Here is a 20,236-nt window from a genome sequence, read left to right on the forward strand (position 1 = left end):
GTACACATACAAGGCACTTTGTAAGCTGGATGGAGCCAATGTCTATTTCACAGTTCTGGTCTAAATCAGAACTGATCTTTACTGAAATAGCAAGCTAATTGAATTCTTAGATTCTTCGTCTCAGCCCTAGATGGAAGGAAGTACAGTAAAGGTACCGTCACACTGAACGATATCGCTAGCGATCCGTGACGTTGCAGCGTCCTGGCTAGCGATATCATTCAGTTTGACAGGCAGTAGCTATCAGGATCCTGCTGTGATGTCGTTCGTCGCTGCAGAAAGTCCAGAACTTTATTTCGTCGCTGGACTCCCTGCAGACATCGCTGAATCGGCGTGTGTGACGCCGATTCAGCGATGTCTTCACTGGTAACCAGGGTAAACATCGGGTTACTAAGCGCAGGGCTGCGCTTAGTAACCCAATGTTTACCCTGGTTACCAGTGTAAAAGTAAAAAAAAAACAAACACTACATACTTACCTTCTGCTGTCTGTCCCCGGCGCTCTGCTTCTCTGCACTGGCTGTGAGCGCCGGCCAGCCGGAAAGCACAGCGGTGACGTCACCGCTCTGCTTTCCGGCCGCTGTGCTCACAGTCAGTGCAGGAAATCAGAGCGCCGGGGACAGACGGCGGAAGGTAAGTATGTAGTGTTTGGTTTTTTTTTACTTTTACGCTGGTAACCAGGGTAAACATCGGGTTACTAAGCGCGGCCCTGCGCTTAGTAACCCGATGTTTACCCTGGTTACCGGCATCGTTGGTCGCTAGAGAGCTGTCTGTGTGACAGCTCTCCAGCGACCAAACAGCGACGCTGCAGCGATCGACATCGTTGTCGGTATCGCTGCAGCGTCGCTAAGTGTTGGAGGTACCTTAAGTCCAAACTACACAGGGTTTGTTTGTAGTCTGTAACCACGGAGACACATTAGTCTACCTTGGAGCTGTAGACAAGATTGTAGCAGATTTTTATTTTAGGCTAAATTTAAATTTAATTTTTTTCTAATCCTCTTTCTGAAATGTACAGTTTATTACTAGCTTCTGCTAACACACAGAAGAATGAATGAGAGCTGTAGGAGTGCGGCTTTAGTAAACTATTGTAATAGGAAGCTTTTTTTCTCTTATCCAGATCTCACTTCTTATTTATAAACCTTAAAAAAAAATCAAAGTCCGCGTTAATGCCGCTGGTGTGTAAAAATGTGACTTTGTTTTAAAAAAATTGTGTTTTCCCATAATGTACTTATTCTTTAAAATGCATCATTCCCGGTTCAGGGCTGTAGATGTTAATACACATACGGTTGTTGTTATGCCCGGTTTTATCATAATGTTACAGCGATGTGAAGTCTGGGTATTTATGGTTTTAGCAGATCTATAAACCATTGGTGCCGCACAATAATATTGTAATAAAGGCTTGTTATGTCGTCAGCTGTTTTGGCGATCCCTGCTTGCAAGGTGCTGTTTTATCATTCTCCATGTCAGCAGTTCCTTGTGGTCGTCCCTTAGAAAACACAGCAGGGAATGCAGGTAATCTGCAGAGCGCGAGATGAAAAGCCTGATTGTAAGCGGGAAGCGGAATATTCCTTTCTAGCGTCGCTACGAACGTGACTCTGCATTATTGTCACCTAAAATAGCATCCTAGCCAAGCGGAGCAAGATGAATGGCGTTCCCTGCATGTGAGGAGGCGGCGTATGTAACATAGGAACGCAAGAACTATGCATTAAATAAGACATCTTCAATTTGAATATTTGCATTCTTAATGTTTAGATTTAGAAGCCATGCATTAAACTTCTTCATAGGTGTCGGCATGATGGACCTGTAGGTATTCACTGTGCTGCCCTATGGGGCCTCGGTGACACTTCACACCATGCTGCTTGTTGTAATGTCGTTTCACCCAGATACATGCATATCAAATCACAGGCTCACCAAGTTTTTACATAGCTGTATAGCTACATTTAGTTAAATTTCTTACTAGTGCTATGGGCCCTCAAAGAGACAGGGCCAAACCATAGTTGCTTCCATCCTTTTATGTGGTGGTGGTTATCAGACACTTCTCTACTGGATGGTACCGTAGTACCATTATCTACGGTATCTATCTATCTATCTATTATCTATCTATTATCTATCTATAATCTATATTATAATATCTATCTATTTGGGTGCGACGAGAGGAAAACAGGAGGCTCGTTCCTATAAAAGTTCATGTGGATTTATTCCTTCATAAACCCCACAAAGCAAAAAGAAAAACAAACAGCCTTTAGATCAAGCAAACAAAAATAAAAAATGTCCATAGCAGGGCTCTGCTCTGCCAGATCTGAGGGCACACAGGCTGGAGTAGTGTCCAGTACTCAGGCTCGGTCTGGAGCCAAACACACAGGAGGCCTTCTCCCTCCCAACACACAGACCCTGTGCCAAAACAGCAGCCTACATTATATAGGCTGTTAACCACACCCAGAGGTGAGGAATGTGGGTAGCTAGACCCCCTCATCTCTCAAAGCTACCCGTAACCCGGTCCCAGGTGCACCAAACGAACCTCTTAGTGCTTATGTGCACTAGACAAAATACTCCGGGTTAATTCACAGAGACAAGCCATCTCTGGAACACATACTTCCTATCGACTACACGACCATTAGCCACATTACACTATTATCTATCTATTATCTATCAATCTATCTACAGTACAGTGGGGACGGAAAGTATTCAGACCCCTTTAAATTTTTCACTCTTTGTTTCATTGCAGCCATTTGGTAAATTAAAAAAAAAATCATTTTTTTCTCATACTCTGCACCCCATCTTGACTGTAAAAAACAGAAATGTAGAAATTTTTGCATATTTGTTAAAAAAGAAAAACTGAACTATCACATGGTCATAAGTATTCAGACCCTTTGCTCCAACACTCATATTTAAGTCACATGCTGTCCATTTCCTTGTGATCCTCCTTGAGATGGTTCTACTCCTTCATTGGAGTCCAGCTGTGTTTAATTAAACTGATAGGACTTGATTTGGAAAGGAACACACCTGTCTATATAAGACCTCACAGTGCATGTCAGACCAAATTAGAATCATGAGGTCAAAGGAACTGGCCAAGAAGCTCAGAGACAGAACTGTAGCAAGGCACAGATCTGGTCAAGGTTACAAAAGAATTTCTGCAGTACTCAAGGTTCCTAAGAACACCGTGGCCTCCATAATCCTTAAATGGAAAAAGTTTGGGACCACAAGAAGTCTTCCTATACCATACAGCCAAACTGAGCAATCGTGGGAGAAGAGCCTTGGTGAGACAGGTAAAGATCAAGATCACTATGGCTGAGCTCCACAGATGCAGTAGGTAGATGGGAGAAAATTGACTTTGTGGATCTATCACTGCAGCCCTCCACCAGTTGGGCCTTTGTGGCAGAGTGGCCCAACGGAAGCCTCTCCTCAGTGCAAGACATATGAAAGCCAACATAGAGTTTGCTAAAAAAACACATGAAGGACTCCCAGACTATGAGAAATAAGATTCTCTGGTCTGATGAGACAAAGATAGACCTTTTTGGTGATAATTCTAAGTGGTATGTGTGGAGAAAACCAGGCACTGCTCATCACCTGCCCAATACAATCCCAACAGTGAAACATGGTGGTGGCAGCATCATGCTATGGAGATGTTTTTGAGCTGCAGGGACAGGATGATTGGTTGCCATTGAAGGAAACATGAATACAGCCAAGTACAGAGATATCCTGGATGAAAACCTCTTCCAGAGTGCTCTGGACTTCAGACTTGGCCGAAGGTTCAACTTCCAACAAGACAATGACCCTAAGCACACAGCTAAAATAACAATGGAGTGGCTTTAGAACAACTGTGACCATTCTTGACTGGCCCAGCCAGAGCCCTGACCTATACCAAATTGAGCATCTCTGGAGAGACCTGAAAATGGCTGTCCACCAAAGTTCACCATCCAACCTGACCGAACTGCAGAAGATCTGCAAGGAAGAATGACAGAGGATTTTTGCCTCTAGGACACTATTGCAAGAAAGCTTCGCTGATTCAGTAGAAGACAAGAAGGAAAAAACACAGCAGATTACACAACAAGGTTACACACAGTAGATTACACAAGTAGGAAGACACACAGCAAGTCAGCAGGATGTAGGAGCAACATGTATATGTGGCAACCTACATGGTGAGCTGCAACATGTGCTACATATTCACCGATCGACCAGAAGAAGAATCCAACTTCATTTGCCAGAAGTGTAGACTACTGGCCCTTTTTACAAGAAAAGGTGCGGGGTCTGGAAGAAACAATTGCAACTTTTAACTCATCAAAGAACATTAAGACTTTCTAGACAGAACAGAAGCATCTCTTCTGGTCACAGAAGGTGCCAGGCAGCGGCTGCCAAGGCAAACAGGATCATGGGGTGCATTAAAATAGGTCTGGATACACATGATGAGAGCATTATACTGCCTCTGTACAAATCCCTGGTTTGACCGCACATGGAGTACTGTGTACAGTTTTGGGCACGGGTGCTCAGGAAGGATATAATGGAACTAGAGTGAGTACAAAGGAGGGCAACAAAATTAATAAAGGGGATGGGGGAACTACAATACCCAGAAAGATTATCAAAATTAGGATTATTTAGTCTAGAAAAAAAGACAACTGAAGGGCGATGTAATAACCATGCATAAGTATATAAGAGGACAATGCAAATATCTCTCTGAGGATCTGTTTATGTTTATCTGGTGGTCAGATTGAGGAAAAAAAGATGAACTTTTTTGAATTTACCAAATGGCTGCAGCGAAAGAGTGAAAAATCTAAAGGGGTCTGAATACTTTCAGTACCCACTGTATCTATGTATCTATTATGTATAATCTATCTGTTATCTAACTATGTTTGTCTGTCTGTCCAAGATATGTTTGATGGTAGACAAGAGCAAAGATAATGCTGCAGGCCATGCTAGCACGTTTAGGCCATGCAGGGTTCTCTTATTTATTAAATTTTTTGGAAGATTTTTATTCCTCTTTTTGTGGCTTTGCTTTTAAGTTTAGTCTGAGGACCCTTGACTCAAGCTTGCACTTAATTTTTGAGGGTGCAGCCAATCCCAGCATTTTGGCCTTGTTAACTAGGGTGTTGGGATGCACTTAGTGCTGGGCAGCCCGCCTAAACTAATAGTGTTTCTTTACTCTTTTTATAATTCTGGTTGTGTATTGAGTAGCACCTGGCTGTATGGTGTAATTGTATTTGGTGGTGCCCACCTTCTTTCCATTTCATAATCTAATAGTGTGGGCTTTACTAATGACCTGTAAGCCAGACACTTTACCTGTATGTGAACAACGCCCTATACAAGCCACTTTTGTGTAATCTAATACTTAACAGTCACCCCCTCCATGAATTGGTAGCTTGTGAGTGGTTGTCTCATCAGTATTTTGCACCTGCGTTGCCGCCATCTTTACTACCTGGGTTTACTGCATCCTAAGAGTGCATTAGTTCTTTACCTGAGCAGGTTCTTTGGCGGTATTCTTGAATTTTTGGAAGATTTCATTCCTCTTTTTGTGGCTTTGCTATCATGGAACATGCAAGATGCTCACAAAAGCTTGAGCAGCAAACAGCCTGATGTTGTCTTTATGGAAAATGGCTCCTCAGACACTCTCACTTTACCTCGTGAAAGCCTCTTCAAGTTGTTGCCTCCATTGATGTCTTGCTATGCGCCATTATTGCCTTTTAGAGTGTGAGATCAGTGGTGCACCTAGAGCTGGACGTCTGACTCATAGCCCAATATTGTGCAAACTCCTTCTGATAGTTTGTGGAGACACTTTTGATGCCTTAGGCTTATGTGAAGTCAGATTTCTCTTCCACAACAGAATGGATCACTACGCAACATTCTTCTAATCTAACGAGACCACATGGACAATGCCATGAAAAGGCCTTCACGGGGTGAACGTCACACTGGTCCTAGTCCTGAGATTATGGAGTAGGTTGGCATGATGTACGGTAGGTTTCATTCCAGGTGCACTAACATTTCAGCGTTACTTTGATTTGGTGGAATTACTAGTAATGCTATCTAAAGTGTCCCTGGAGCCATTATTTGCCATGGCAGTGCCAAGCCGCATGTTTCTCATGCTACTGTGAGCATTCTTCATGGCCGAAACGTGCTACTGCAGCATCTCTGGACTTGTCTCCCGTTGAGCACATCTGGGACATCATTAATTGATAATTGCCAGTGGAGCTGCCAGCAGCGGATCTTGATGATTTGCCAAGTGCATTCAGGATGGTGGGACATTTCTCAAACAATTTTAATAAGCACATTTATAGCACTTTCCACGCACATGATAAACTGGAACCAGTTACCCCAAGTAGATTGACCCTTAATTAAACAAGTCATCACCTGCCCCACTTAATTTGTAATAGTGATAAAAGTAGCCCGTTCTGCTGATCGAAGCAGGTCTGAGTGATGGAACCCCCACCAATCTGCAAGTTATCAGCTATCCATTGGATTGGTGATACACTGTTTTCACCTGACAACCCCTTTAACTATGGATATGTCATGTGCAGATTGATAACTTCATACATTTTTCTCAGTTTTTAGATTCAGTCTTTGAAACTTTGCCAGTAGACAATGTGCAGCTTACACGCCTCAGACGAGAGATGATGAAAGGAGTTCCAGGCTGACAAAAACTTGCGTTGTATGCCTCTGCTACAGAAACAGCGTTGATTTCTGACATCTCTCACTTTTGACAACAGCTTCCATACAATTGATTGATTGCTGATAATTAGTGTAAAGGATGGAGGTCTCGGCCAGAGAGGCATGAATCTTGGTGATAGAGACAATACACAAATGGGAAGTGTTCAGTGCTAATTTTTTAACACATGCAGAACCATAATGCTTAAATTTACCAGAACTTAGGATAAGAAGCCAAACCAGACACTTTGTTTGCAGACATGTGTTGGGAGTTTTTGCTCCACCTTAGTGCAGAGCTGGAGATCTGATTTGGCTTCTTATCCTAAGTCATCTGGCAGGGCTGAATAAAGGGTCGAAATTGACTTTTAGGATTGACATTTTCCATAAGTGTCACCTTCTGAATAGGCTATTTGGATTTTTAAGTTTCTAGAGGAACATTATATGGCATTTAAATCTCCCTATGCCATCTTGACGCTCTTCACTAAGAGAAACATGCCCCCTTTAGACTACCAGTCAGTCTTCTCACCTTGCCAAATCAGATCTCTTGTTTTACACTGAGGTGGGGCAAAAACCCTGAAGCACGCGTTGGCAAATGTTTTTTCCTTGTTTGGCTTCTTATTCTAAGTCACATGGCAAGGCTCATTACATAGTTGATATTGACTGTTAGAATTGCTACATCCAATAGATGACGCTAGAGTTCAAGTCCTTTTCCTCTCTAATTGTCTGTTTGCATATTTATTATTATTATTTATTTTATGTGCATTATTGATTCCACGGTTCTGTAAATTCTCAGAGGAGTATTGCATGGCCTGTAAGTCTCCATATGCAGGCTTGGCACTAAAACACTCCCCCTTAAAGCCCTATAACAGTATCATTGACCTGATAAGGCTGGTGTACCTACTTTCAAGATAGTAAAGTGAGCACTTTGTGAGTCCAAATGCAGAGTGAGAGAGATCACGTGTAATGGTCCAGTTTGGGGATTCAATCCAGTGACTTGCGTGCTGAGTTCCTCTGTCTGTTGAGCTATTGCCTTTTCTTCCCTGTTTAAATGCTGACGGTTTCTATTGTCTGTGTTTTCCCTTCTTGGTTTCTCCTCTCCAAGTGTTTCTTATTTTTCCATTTTGGTCTGCCCTATCATATTCTGGGTGGGATTTTATATGTTCACTAGTGTTGAGCGATACCTTCCGATATCCAGAAGTATCGGATTGGATCAGCCGATATTCAAAAAATATAGGATATCGCCGATACCCAATACCAATGCAAGTCAATGGGACAAAAATATCAGAATTAAAATAAACCCTTTCTTTCCTTGTAGGTTAATTCAACATGAAGGAAAACAACTAAGAATAATGTAGGATGTATTGGGGGAGGTGGAGGAGACATTAAAGGCATAGAGGTTTAGGCCAATCAAATGGAATAGCAGGAATTATTTTTTTTTTTAAAGACGTTTGGAGTTACAAAGATATTGACTATGTTAAGATTTTTTATATTTTGTCAGGTATTTGTTTCACTACTTCCATGCTCTTCACCTTCTTTTTTACTTCCCCCACACTTTCTTCTTCATCATCCTCAGAAGCAGCATCTTTTTCATCAACTTCTCCTTCACCTTATTCATCATCTTCACCTTCTTCCTATTATTCTTTTTTTGACATTCTTCATATTCTTTTTATTCAACTATTATTATTCTTCATATTCAACTTCTTCATCTTCTTCATATTCAACTTCTTCATCATATTCTTATCTGTGACAGGCATTCCTGTAGTTGTTATCTATAAAAGTTTGAAGATTACACTTCCGTTCTGCCTATAACAAAAGATTTACAACAGGATTTGTCCGCGTTCAGTTTTGCCTGCAGCAGAAGGTTTTTTCCAGGGACACCACGAGGAGGAACGGACTCACCCCCATACACTTCTTAGTCTTCTTCTGTTTATAATTTAGATAATATCTTTTTCTCTGATTTTTAGTCTTATATTTAATCTTCTGTTTTTTGTTCTGCAGCTTCTTGTTCTTCTGCTTCTCGATCTTCAGGGTCGTCGTCTCCAGGGTTGTCGTCGTCTCCAGGGTTGTCGTCGTCTCCAGGGTTGTCGTCGTCTCCAGGGTTGTCGTCGTCTCCAGGGTTGTCGTCGTCTCCAGGGTTGTCGTCGTCTCCAGGGTTGTCGTCGTCTCCAGGGTTGTCGTCGTCTCCAGGGTCGTCGTCGTCTTCGGGGTGGTCTTCAGGGTCAAAGTCTCTGGGGTCGTCGTCGTCTCTGGGGTCGTCGTCTCTGGGGTGGTCTTCAGGGTCGTCTTTAGGGTCTTGAACTTGGAAATGTAGCAGAAGGTACAAGAGCCAATGGAACTACCGAGGACCAGCTGACGGTACGGGAACCCGGTTACTAAGCAGGAGGTACCCGTGCCAGAAAGCACTACCAAGGACCACCAGACGTTGGTGGAACTCGGATACCCAGAAGGAGGCACCTAAGCCAAAGGCTCTGCCTGGAACCAGCTGACGGTACTGGAACCAGGATGGGGAGCAGAAGGTCCAAGAGCCAAAGACACTGCCGAGAACCAGCTGACGGTACAGGAACCCGGATGGGTAGCAGAAGGTACAAGAACCAATGGAACTACCGAGGACTAGCTGGCGGTACTGGAACCCGGTTACTAAGCAGGAGGTACCCGTGCCAGAAAGCACTACCAAGGACCACCAGACGTTGGTGGAACTCGGACACCCAGAAGGAGGCACCTAAGCCAAAGGCTCTGCCTGGAACCAGCTGACGGTACTGGAACCAGGATGGGGAGCAGAAGGTCCAAGAGCCAAAGACACTGCCGAGAACCAGCTGACGGTACAGGAACCCGGATGGGTAGCAGAAGGTACAAGAACCAATGGAACTACCGAGGACTAGCTGGCGGTACTGGAACCCGGTTACTAAGCAGGAGGTACCCGTGCCAGAAAGCACTACCAAGGACCACCAGACGTTGGTGGAACTCGGACACCCAGAAGGAGGCACCTAAGCCAAAGGCTCTGCCTGGAACCAGCTGACGGTAGGGGAACCAGGGGAGCCTATTCAAGATTGTCTTCCTAAGAACCAGCTAATGGTGCTGGAACTCAGATAGGCAGCAGAAGGTCCATAGAAAAAAAAAGTTGCTAGGCCGCAAGCCGGCTGTAGTTACCGAAAACTCAGTCCTACAGGGGGAGCTTGTCCTATTGGCACTACGGAACCAGCCTTGATTACCAGTTCCCGCAGCCCACATAGGAAGCCCCTAAACTGCAGGCACCATAGAGTTGGCTAACCCAACCGTAACCCGACAGGACAACGTATTGGAGGCAAAGTGAGCTTGACACTACCCGGAAACAGCTGGCGTGCTGGAACCGGGCTGGGCAGGAGGGAGTACCCGTGCCAAAGACACTTCTAAGCAGCAACTGGCGGTGTTGGAGCCCAGGGATTACATGAGAAACAGAATGTAAGCTGAGGCCTAATTGGAGCAAGTTGAAAGGGAACCTTTAACCCCCCCAGGCCTTTGTAACTAAAAGAGCCACCTTGTGCAGCACTAATGCTGCACAAGGAAAAGGTGGCTATTTTACTTATTCTCCTTGCACACGCTGAAGTTAACACTTATAAAATGTGCCCCCTCATACCGTGAAACCGTCCCGGAGGAGGGACTTTCCATCTTAATGAGATGCAGCAGAGCCGTCATTCATACCTCCTTGGCGCCGGGCGCTGCCTACTCGGCATTGTTTAAAACTGTCCCAGAGCCTGCACTGTTATGTTATCCCTTAACCATGCGCAGAAAGCGCTGCCCGTCTTCTGACATCATTTGTTGTCAGGCTGACTGCACCTGTGTGGCCGCTCTGCCCAAGATCCCGCCCCGCAGTGTCTTCTGCTTTATTCACACTGCGGGGCTGGGATTCATGGGCATGCGCAGAGCATATCTTCACCTTTCAATTATCTCCTTCCACCTTCTTTAGACTGTGCGACGTCAGCTGATCCCTAAGCGCATGCCACGGCGATTAGGGATCAGCTGACGGCGCAGTGTCTGAATTAGGAGGAGGGAGATAAGTGAGAGGCGAAAATATGCACAGCACATGCCCATGAATCCCAGCCCCACAGTGTGAATAAATCAGAAGACACTGCGGGGAGGGATATCGGGCAGGTAGACCGCACAGGCTAAGTCAGCCTGACATCAAATGATGTCAGAAGATGGGCAGCGCTAACTGCGCATGGCCAAGGGATAACATAACAGCGCAGGCTCCGGGACAGATTCAAACAATGCTCAGGAGGCGGCGCACGGCGCCAAGGGGGTATGAATAACAGCTGTGCCGCGTCTGATTATGAAGGAAAGCCCCGCCTCTTGGACTTTCACGGTATGAGGGGACACATTTTATAAGTGTTAAGTTCAGCGTGTGCAAGGAGAATAACTAAAAGAGTCACCTTGTCCAATTGCAGCATTAGTGCTGCACAAGGTGGCTCTTTCAGTTACAAACGCCTGGGGGGGCAGGTTCCCTTTAATTTCTGTAGTAGTGTAAGTGTGGAGGGAGCAGGAGAAATTGCCGGAAACACAGCTGGGGATCAGCTGACGTTACTGAACCCCAATAACACGGCAGCAAGTGTTGACTGTAGAGATGGCACTTCCGAGCAGCATCTGACGGTGTTGGAGCCCAGGGTCAATGCTAGAAGCAGTGTGTAGGCCGAGGCCTAATTGAAGCTAGTTTAATATCTGTTGTAGTCTTAGTGTGGAGGGAGCAGGAGAAATTGCCACACACACAGCTGGAAAGCAGCTGGCATTACTGAACCCCAGTAACAGAGGAGCAACTCTTGACTCTGCAGACAGTACTTCCGGGCAGCAACTGGCGGTGTTGAAGCCCAGGGTCAATGCTACAAACTGACTGCAGAACTTGCCACACACACAGCAGGGGAGCAGCTGACGTTACTGAACCCCAGTTACAGAGGAGCAACTGTTGACTGTGCAGACAGCACTTTCGGGCAGCAACTGTTGGTGTTGGAGCCCAGGGTCAATGCTAGAAACTGAGCGGAGAACTTGTCGCACACACAGCAGGGGAGCAGCTGGCGTTACTGAACCCCAATAACAGAGGAGCAACTGTTGACTGTGCAGACAGCACTTCCAGGCAGTAACTGTCGTTGTTGGAGCCCAGGGTCAATGCTAGAAGCATCTCTGTGCAGATGGCACTTCCGAGCAGCAACTGGCGGTGTTGGAGCCCAGGGTCAATCAGGGTGTAGGCCGAGGCCTAATTGGAGCAAGTTTAATATCTGAAGTAGTGTGATTGTAGAGGTAGTAGGGGAGCAGCTGAAGTTACTGACCCCCACTAACACAGGAGCAAGTGTTTTTCTCTGTGCAAACAGCACTTCCGAGCAGCAACTGGCGGTGTTGGAGCCCAGGGTCAATGCTAGAAGCAGAGTGTAGGCTGAGGCCTAATTGGAGTTAGTTTAATATCTGAAGTAGTGTAAGTGTGGAGGTAGCAGAAGCAATTGCCGGATTCACAGCAGGGGAGCAGTTGACGTTACTGAACCCCACTAACACAGGAGCGAGTGTTTTTCTCTGTGCAGATGGCACTTCCGAGCAGCAACTGGCGGTGTTGGAGCCCAGGGTCAATCAGGGTGTAGGCCGAGGCTTAATTGGAGCAAGTTTAATATCTGAAGTAGTGTGTGTGTGGAGGTAGCAGGAGCAATTGCCGGATACACAGCAGGGGAGCAGCTGACATTATTGAACCCCGCTAACACAGCAGCGAGTGTTTTTCTCCGTGCAGACGGCACTTCTGAGCAGCAACTGGCAGTGTTGGAGCCCAGGGAATCCAGGAGAAGCAGAGTTTAGGCCGAGGCCTGCACTCGAGGCAGTTTAATATCTGTTGTAGTGTGAGTGTGGATGGAGCAGGAGAAATTGCCGGATACACAGCTGGGGATCAGCTGACATTACTGAAACCCAATAACACTGTTTCATGTGTTGACTGTGCAGACGGCACTTCTGAGCAGCAACTGGCGGTGTTGGAGCCCAGGGATTACATTTCAGGTGCTAGAAACATGAACACAACAGGAGACCTGGATATTGTTGCCAACCAATTATTTAATCTGGAAGAGGAGTGGCAAATTCCTGCGAGATCCAGGCCTTGTTCATTTTCAGAAAAGTAAGCCGGTCAACGTTTTAGGATAGTTGCATGCGACGGTCTGTTAGTACACCACCTGCGGCACTAAAGACGCGTTCCGATAATACACTAGCAGCAGGGCAAGCCAGCACCTCCAATGCATACTGGCTATGCTCTGGCCATGTATCCAGCTTAAAGACCCCGAAACTTAAAGGGGGAACAGCTATCTGGGAGTACAGTGAGAGGGCAAGACATGTAGTCTGTCACCATCTGACGGAAATGTTGCCTCCTGCTGACTGGAGACATCTGTGATGGTGTAGACATTTGTGGCGGGCACACAAAACTTTGCCACAATTGGTCCATACTGGTCTTGCCTTGTGCTGAGCCACTGCTTCTGCTCCCTCTTTGTGCAGAGCTTCCTCCACTGCCTCGACGCACTGAGCTGCTTTGTAAAGCACTAGCAGCACTGATCTTGATTGGACTGGAGAAGATGATGGACTGCACCAGTGTGTCTTGGTACTTCCGCATTTTACGCTCCCGGTTCAACGATGTTATGAGGCTTTGAAAGTTGTCCTAGTAGCGAGGATCTAGGAAGGTGTACACCCAATAATCAGCCGTGTTGAGAATGTGGGCGGTGCGGCGGTGGTTTCTCAGGCCCTGCAGCATGAAATCAACCATGTGCTGCAGATTGCCAACTGGCCAAGAAACGCTGTCTTCTGCTTGAGGCGTGATCTCTGCCTGCTCTGCATCACCCCACCCTCGCTCTACATACTGACTACTGGAGAATTGTGTAACTCCCTCCTCTGGACAGATGTCTTCCTCCTCCATTGACTCCTCCTCATCCTCCTCACAAAGTGTCCCCTGCCTAGGCCTTTGTGAGGAACCACGTTGCGCAGACTGTCCAGAAGCAGATGGCATTTGTGACTCCTCATCCTCCACCTCTTCCACAACCTCATCCCTTAGTGCTTGCAGTGTTTTTTCAAGCAGGCAGATAAGGGGGATAGTCATGCTGACTAGTGCATCATCTGCACTCGCCATCCGCGTGGAATCATCGAAGGCATGCAAAACCTGGCAGATGTCCTTCATAGCGGCCCACTCAGTGGTTGTGAAGTGTGAACGGTGCGCAGTGCGACTTCTTTGCACCTGATGCAGCTGGCACTCCTTTACTGCTGGCTGCTGCTCACACAACCACTCCAACATATGCAACGTTGAATTCCCACCTGGTGGGTAGGTCACATATGATGCGATGTTCCGGAAGGCGGAATCGGCGCTGCAGAGCTGCAATGCGCGATCTTGCCGTGCTGGAACGCCGCAAGTGAGCACACTCTAGGCGGACCTTGTGCAGCAGTGCATCAAGATCCGGATAGTCCCTCAAAAAACTCTGCATGACCAAGTTGAGCACATGTGCCAGACATGGGATATGAGTGAGGTTGCCTAGGCCCAGAGCTGCCACCAGATTTCGGCCATTGTCACACACTACCATGCCTGGCTGGAGATTCGCTGGCACAAACCACACGTCGCTCTCCTGCTTGATGGCATTCCAGAGCTCCTGCGCTGTGTGGCTTCGATTTCCCAAAGAAATTACGGTAGTTTCAATACGGCCTGTTGACGTTTGGCCACGGCTGTGCTCATATCGGTCGTAACAGGTAAGCGTTCACGGGTCCATGTGGAGGTGGACTGTGACGGCTCCTGCAGTGCTGATTCTGAGGAACTGGAGTATGAGGAGGAGTCAATGTTTGCAGACTGGATTCCTGCAATCCTTGGAGTTGGCAGAACACATACAGCGCCACTCTCACGATCTGTACCCAGCTCCACAACATTTACCCAATGGTCAGTGAGGGAAAGGTATCGTCCCTGTCCATGGTGACTGGTCCACACATCAGTGGTGAGGTGGACCTTGCTACTGATGGCGTTTAGTAGCACATGTTTAATGTTTCCCTCCACATGCTTTTGCAGGGCAGGAATGGCTTGCCTGCTGAAATAAAAGCGGCTGGGCACGTTGTATTGTGGGACTGCCAATGCCATGAAGTTACGGAAGGTGTCAGTATCCACCAGCCTGAATGACAGCATTTCAAGGGACAGTAGTTTTGCATTGCCAGCATTCGGAGCCTGTGCTCGGGGGGTGGTTTGCCGAGAATGGCTGCCTTTTCTCCCATGCCGGTGCTACTGATGGCTGTAGACTGGACTGGGAGTGTGAGGATGACTGGGAACGTAGTGCTGTGGGTGCAATTACACTGGGTCTCTGGACAACAGTGCCAGAGGTTCTTCCATGGCGATCCTGTGAGGAAGCCGTACCAGCTGTGTGTGAGCTGGAGGAAGAGGCTAAAACACGAGCTGAAGAGGTGGTAGGTGCCGCTGTTGGTTGGCCTAGGTCTTCAGTGTGTTTTTGTAACTCCACCACATGCTTGGTCTGCACATGTTTCCACATATTTGTGGTATTGAGGTTGCTGACACTTTTCCCTCTTTTGACTTTCTGAATAGACACTGCTTGCATTTGACAAAGCAAATGTCATCTGCAACTGTGTCAAAAAAGGACCAGGCACTGCAAGTCTTGGGAGCGTCCGTTTTGGATTTTGTAAGAGGCATGCTCCTAATGGGTGCCGAAGTGGAGGCTACAGGCAACACAGTCTTCCCCCTCTCTCTCCCTCTTTGGGCCATTCGGGGAATCTCTTCCTCAGAGCTGCTCCCACCACCTTCCTGTACCTCATGCCATGATGGGTCAAGGACCTCATCATCTACACTACCCTCTTCCAACAACTGCTTCTCCTGGGTAGTCTCGGCAGCACAGTACGCACCAGAAAGTGGCACCTGAGTCTCAATATCAGATGCGTACTGAGGTGTGCTGACCGGAGGCACTGGCCCACTTGCCTCTTCAGATTCAGAGAGACAAAGCTGTTGGGCATCACTGCATACTGCCTCTTCTTCCATTTCTCAAATGCTGCTTGGCTGGCCCCCTCTTTCCAAGCCAAGAGATTCAGAGAACAGAAGTAGAGATGGCTCCTGTCCTGGGCTCTCTGACTGCGTAGACAATTTGGCAGGTGGTGAAGAGACAGATGGGTGCTTTTCAATGCTCTGTGCCTAAGAGGATGTGGCACTAATTGAAGTCGATGCGTTACCTGCCATCCATCCGACAACTGCTTCAATTTGTTCGTCCCACAGCAGCAAGGTACGGCGAGCTCCTACAAAGCTGCGCATGAAGGACTGTTCCCTGCTAAAACTGGGGGATGATGAGTCACTGGTGCCCACAGCAGGCACAGAATCCCCACGTCCTCTCACTGCTCCACCTCCACGCCTACGACCACGTGCCTTACTCCCTGCCTTCTTCATCTTGGTAGACTGATAAAGATAGGCAGAAAAGTACTAAGGGCTTAGTGTGCTTATTCCTGAACAGCTGCTAACGGGTATAAGAAACACTAATTTTATAATGTGTGGACTACACTTTAATATGAGCTAATGTGGCCTACACAACTGTAATGTGGAGTGTTTGGTGAACTTTAGTAACTTTTTGTTTATTTTGCAGAACAGACTACAGAGTCCGCTGCACTCACACAGAGACCTTGCAGACAGCCGTGAACTGAGCTGCAAGGCCTAAAAAAGCTCCTCTATGTAATCCTATATAGTGTTTTTCCACAATCTAGCAGTATACGGATGTAGACCCACTAATAGGATAAATCTGTACAAAATGTGCAGCAGGCAGCACTAATTGAATAAAAGTACAATGGAACAGTATGAGGCAGTGACGCACACTGAGCAAGGTTCTCACACAGCGGTTGCTAAATTAGCCTGGGTAAAGCACAATGAAGCAAATCGCTATCTCAAACTGGCCCTCAGTCAGAACACAGCGTCCTGTCCCTAACTGAATTCACAGCAGAGTGAACCCAAAATGGCGGTGGCGACTTTTATAGTGCATCATGACATCATTTCAGCAGCCAATCACAGCCATGCCAGTAGTTACATGACTAACATGTATAACAGGATGTGCCCACACTTCTTAGGAATCCTCATTGGCTGAATTAAATGAAACTGGCTCATAGCATTATGGGATCTTCCGATTCCGGTATCCGATATTGAGAAAGTATCGGAACTCGGTATTGGAAATTCCGATACTGCGAATATCGGCCTATACACGATATTTGCAGTATCGGGATGCTCAACACTAATGTTCACCCTTCACTGCTCTTCCTTGCTGGCTACACCTCTCGGTAGTTGTGTGTTCATGAATTTCAGCTTTTCAGCTAAGGGGTTTACCTTGTTTGGTAAACTCCAGTTGTATTCCCGCAGTGAGTTTGTTCGCTTTTCTTTCTAGTACCTTTTCCTTTTTACCACTGTTAGGCTATGTTCACCCGTTGCGTTTTTGTCGCTTTTTTTGCTGCAGACAATATTTGCTTTCTTGGCAGTACAGACGTTGCGTAGAAAAAGCAGGTTTTGCTGTGTTTGTCAGCATCTCAAAGTTCAGCTTTGTTTCCTCCACAGAAGCATGAACCCAAGTCACCAATGCAAAACATTTGTGAAACCATAAAACCATTTTTGGGGAAAAAAAAAGGGAAATTTGATTGAATTCTTCAGTGAAAGAAGATTTTTATATCTGATTTACCTGACTATTCTGAACAAAGAAATTCACATGAGTTCATGAAAAAATACACAATTACAAATGTAAAATTGGTCGGAGGTAAATTGATCAGGAATAGTTTACTTAAAACATTGGCTGAGCATTGAGTTTGTAGGGCACTGTTTACTTTCACACTTTGGTGGACCTTTGAGTTGATCAACTATTGATCAATTTCACAGCTTGGTGTCACGCTGTGAAGGTGTTCTGTAAGGCATGGGGGCCTCAGTCTCCCTGGAACTGGGACCCTAACTATCCCTTTCCCAGGGATACACTTGAAGGTAGAGAGACCTGAGTATTTGACCTTACTATGCGCCTGTTAAACCCCGATCTGTCCCCTCCCCGGCCCCTTCAGTCATGGGATAGAAATGTAATGTAGACAAGACACAAAACAGGGATAGCCGAAAACTTGTAGCATACAAAAACACTAACAAACAACCGGGAGGCGTTTAGAGACTGGGAGGAATAAACTAAGTGGACCATGAGATAAACACATACATGCTACAACAACCCACAGATCACTTCTACAACAACTCTACTCCAACCACTTAGCTTTAGCACACAGCACATGAAGACATCTTTCACTGGCAGGAACATGAAGGTTTGACCAGTTTATGTAGGAAAAGGTAATGACCAGATCAGAAGTATCTGAAATGGAGCTGCATGTTTCTGACCAGCATACAATGGGTCATTAACCTCTTCCTCACCAGAAGAAACTAAATCCACTTCCAGGAGAATGTGACACCCTCTTGACACTTGGTCAGCCAATGTTTACTTTTCACACATTAATAATTCAAACTGTACTAATCTTAAATGACATGCTAACTTAAGGAGACCAACTACATTATGGTTTAAACTTGGGAAAATCACTGAATCCAGCTGTACTTGCTTTGTTTTCACTAAAAACACAGTAAAACATGATGCCTGGTTTTTTTTTACTGTGATTTTGCACTTACTCAGTGCTTTCTATGGGTGAAAAATTGCTGATAGAATTGACATGCTGCAGTTTTCAAAAACATATCAGTTTTCTAATTCAGTGAGGAAAAAAACCCAATGTTTGCACATGAGGTTTCTGAAATCTCATAGCTTTTGCTGGTTCTGTAAAATGCAGCTTAAAATTTGCATAAAGAAAAAACGCTGGTTTCTGGGAGGCTACTTGTTTCTTTTATTTTGGTACTCCCTCACTACCCAATATGAACATATTTTAGTTTCTCACCCTGGGTTTTCGTGTTTTTTTCTTCACGCTTTCCTCTTCCCTTGTTTGCCTTGTGTTGCAGCCTCCTTTCTGGTTCCTCAGGAGGTACGAGAAACCTCTCAACGGACTTTTAGACAGTTAGGTCTGAGGTGGTGTTTTTAGTTGTGCGGCTAGGGCCTTTCTAGTCTGTACAGGGACCAGGTTGGTATAGGTGTGGCGTCTCCTTGTGCTTGAACTTAAGTTTTTCTTTTACCCGTGAGTGGATACACGTTTACCACGATTCCCAAGTCTGTTCAGCCTCCACCCAGCTTGTACTGCACAGTCTGAAATCTCAGCAGGGAGGAGGGACACTGAGGCGCCTCAGTAAGGATTGAGTTTAAACTTCTCAAAGGATTATACAGGTATTTTGTTGTGTATTTTAAAGTTTAGTACACCAGTCTCTTTAGGTTTTCAAGTGCTATATAATAATTTATGTATTTTGTATTGTTAAATCTGATGACAGATTCAGTTTAAAGAGGAATATGCAGTGTGTTCTATCCATGCTGGAAACATGTACACATTTATAATGGCTTTCTTTTTGAAACAGGATAATGTTGTTTTTTTATTATAATTTTACATTATGTAATCTTTGTATTTTCTTCTTTTATTAGACCGGTGTGTGGAATTAGAGGCAAGACTCTTATCATCAATTTACCAGGGAGCAAAAAAGGTTCACAGGTGAGCCAAACTCCATTCTCGTTCCCCCATGATATGGTGTGTAGAAGAACCCGTCATCTTAAAAGTCCTGCCCAATCTCAGGGTAGTATGATACGTAGCAGGAGGAGCTGAGAATATTGATGTATACTCCTGTGGGAACAAATTTAGTGTATCCTGTATGTCATTGCTAATTCTAGACTTGGGACTCCAGTGGTCGGTCTCTGATGTATGACTGTGAATCCAAGTAGGTCCGCCCACTTGAATCCTAATCCTTTCACATAATTATATGTCGGTCTTCTTGGCATCACAACCGCAGATGAGACATTATGATCAGTGTTATAGGGTTGCGGCCATGCTTACATTTCATGGGCACTTACAGGGGTATTCCGATGAGGGTAAGAGGTGACTTATTGCCAGGACTGTCACTTGCTCACCGATGGTCAATGTGAAGTGGAAGGAAGGCCGCTGGTCTGCCCACAGCATTGTGAGTGAAGCACGGGGCTGGGTCACTTCAGTGATTGTCCCTGCAGTTTAAAGGGAGTTTTCTAGTTTTGGAAAACCCCTGTTTACCAGCTACAGTTTGTTTTTTGTTAAAAAAAAAAAAAAAAAAACCCCAAACAACTGAGCTTTCTTCACCCTCTCCAATCCGCAGCTGCTTCCTGAGTCTTCTAGTTTGCATCGCTGGCATCATGTAGACAGTGCTGCGGCCAATCACTGAGCTCTGCAGCAGCTGCTCAGAACTGCTGAGCTCACTGATTGGCTGCAGAAGCACTGCTGACGCAACATCAATCCTGCAAGAAGTAACCCACTCCAGAAATTGTACCGGAGACTTGAGGCTGATCCTGGAGAGGGGGAGTGAAGCTCAGAATTTTTTTAAAAATGCCTTTTTATAATAGATGCCCCCATAGTGCGGTGTAGTAAGTGATCTCAGCCATGTGGACCAGGTAAATCTACGCAGGTGTCAGGGCTTGTCCTTAAAGGTAAAAAGGTAGATGTGAATGTTTGCCCAAAGGTCAGTGCCAAAAAGTAACAATCGAAG

At 45.8% G+C, this 20,236-nt stretch overlaps 1 protein-coding gene across 40 annotated transcripts in view; it reads left to right on the forward strand.

Annotated features, from left to right (window-relative positions):
- Positions 1-20,236, forward strand: part of GPHN (gephyrin) — a 490,719-nt gene that overhangs the window by 232,766 nt on the left and 237,717 nt on the right. For all 40 annotated transcript variants that reach the window (XM_069726492.1, XM_069726580.1, XM_069726522.1 and 37 more), the window contains exon 6: positions 19,152-19,218. In XM_069726492.1, the coding sequence (XP_069582593.1) occupies positions 19,152-19,218 (67 nt within the window). The remainder of the gene's footprint in view (positions 1-19,151; positions 19,219-20,236) is intronic.

This window comes from Ranitomeya imitator, chromosome 1 (genome assembly GCF_032444005.1).
Source record: "Ranitomeya imitator isolate aRanImi1 chromosome 1, aRanImi1.pri, whole genome shotgun sequence".
NCBI classification, from domain to species: domain Eukaryota; kingdom Metazoa; phylum Chordata; class Amphibia; order Anura; family Dendrobatidae; genus Ranitomeya; species Ranitomeya imitator.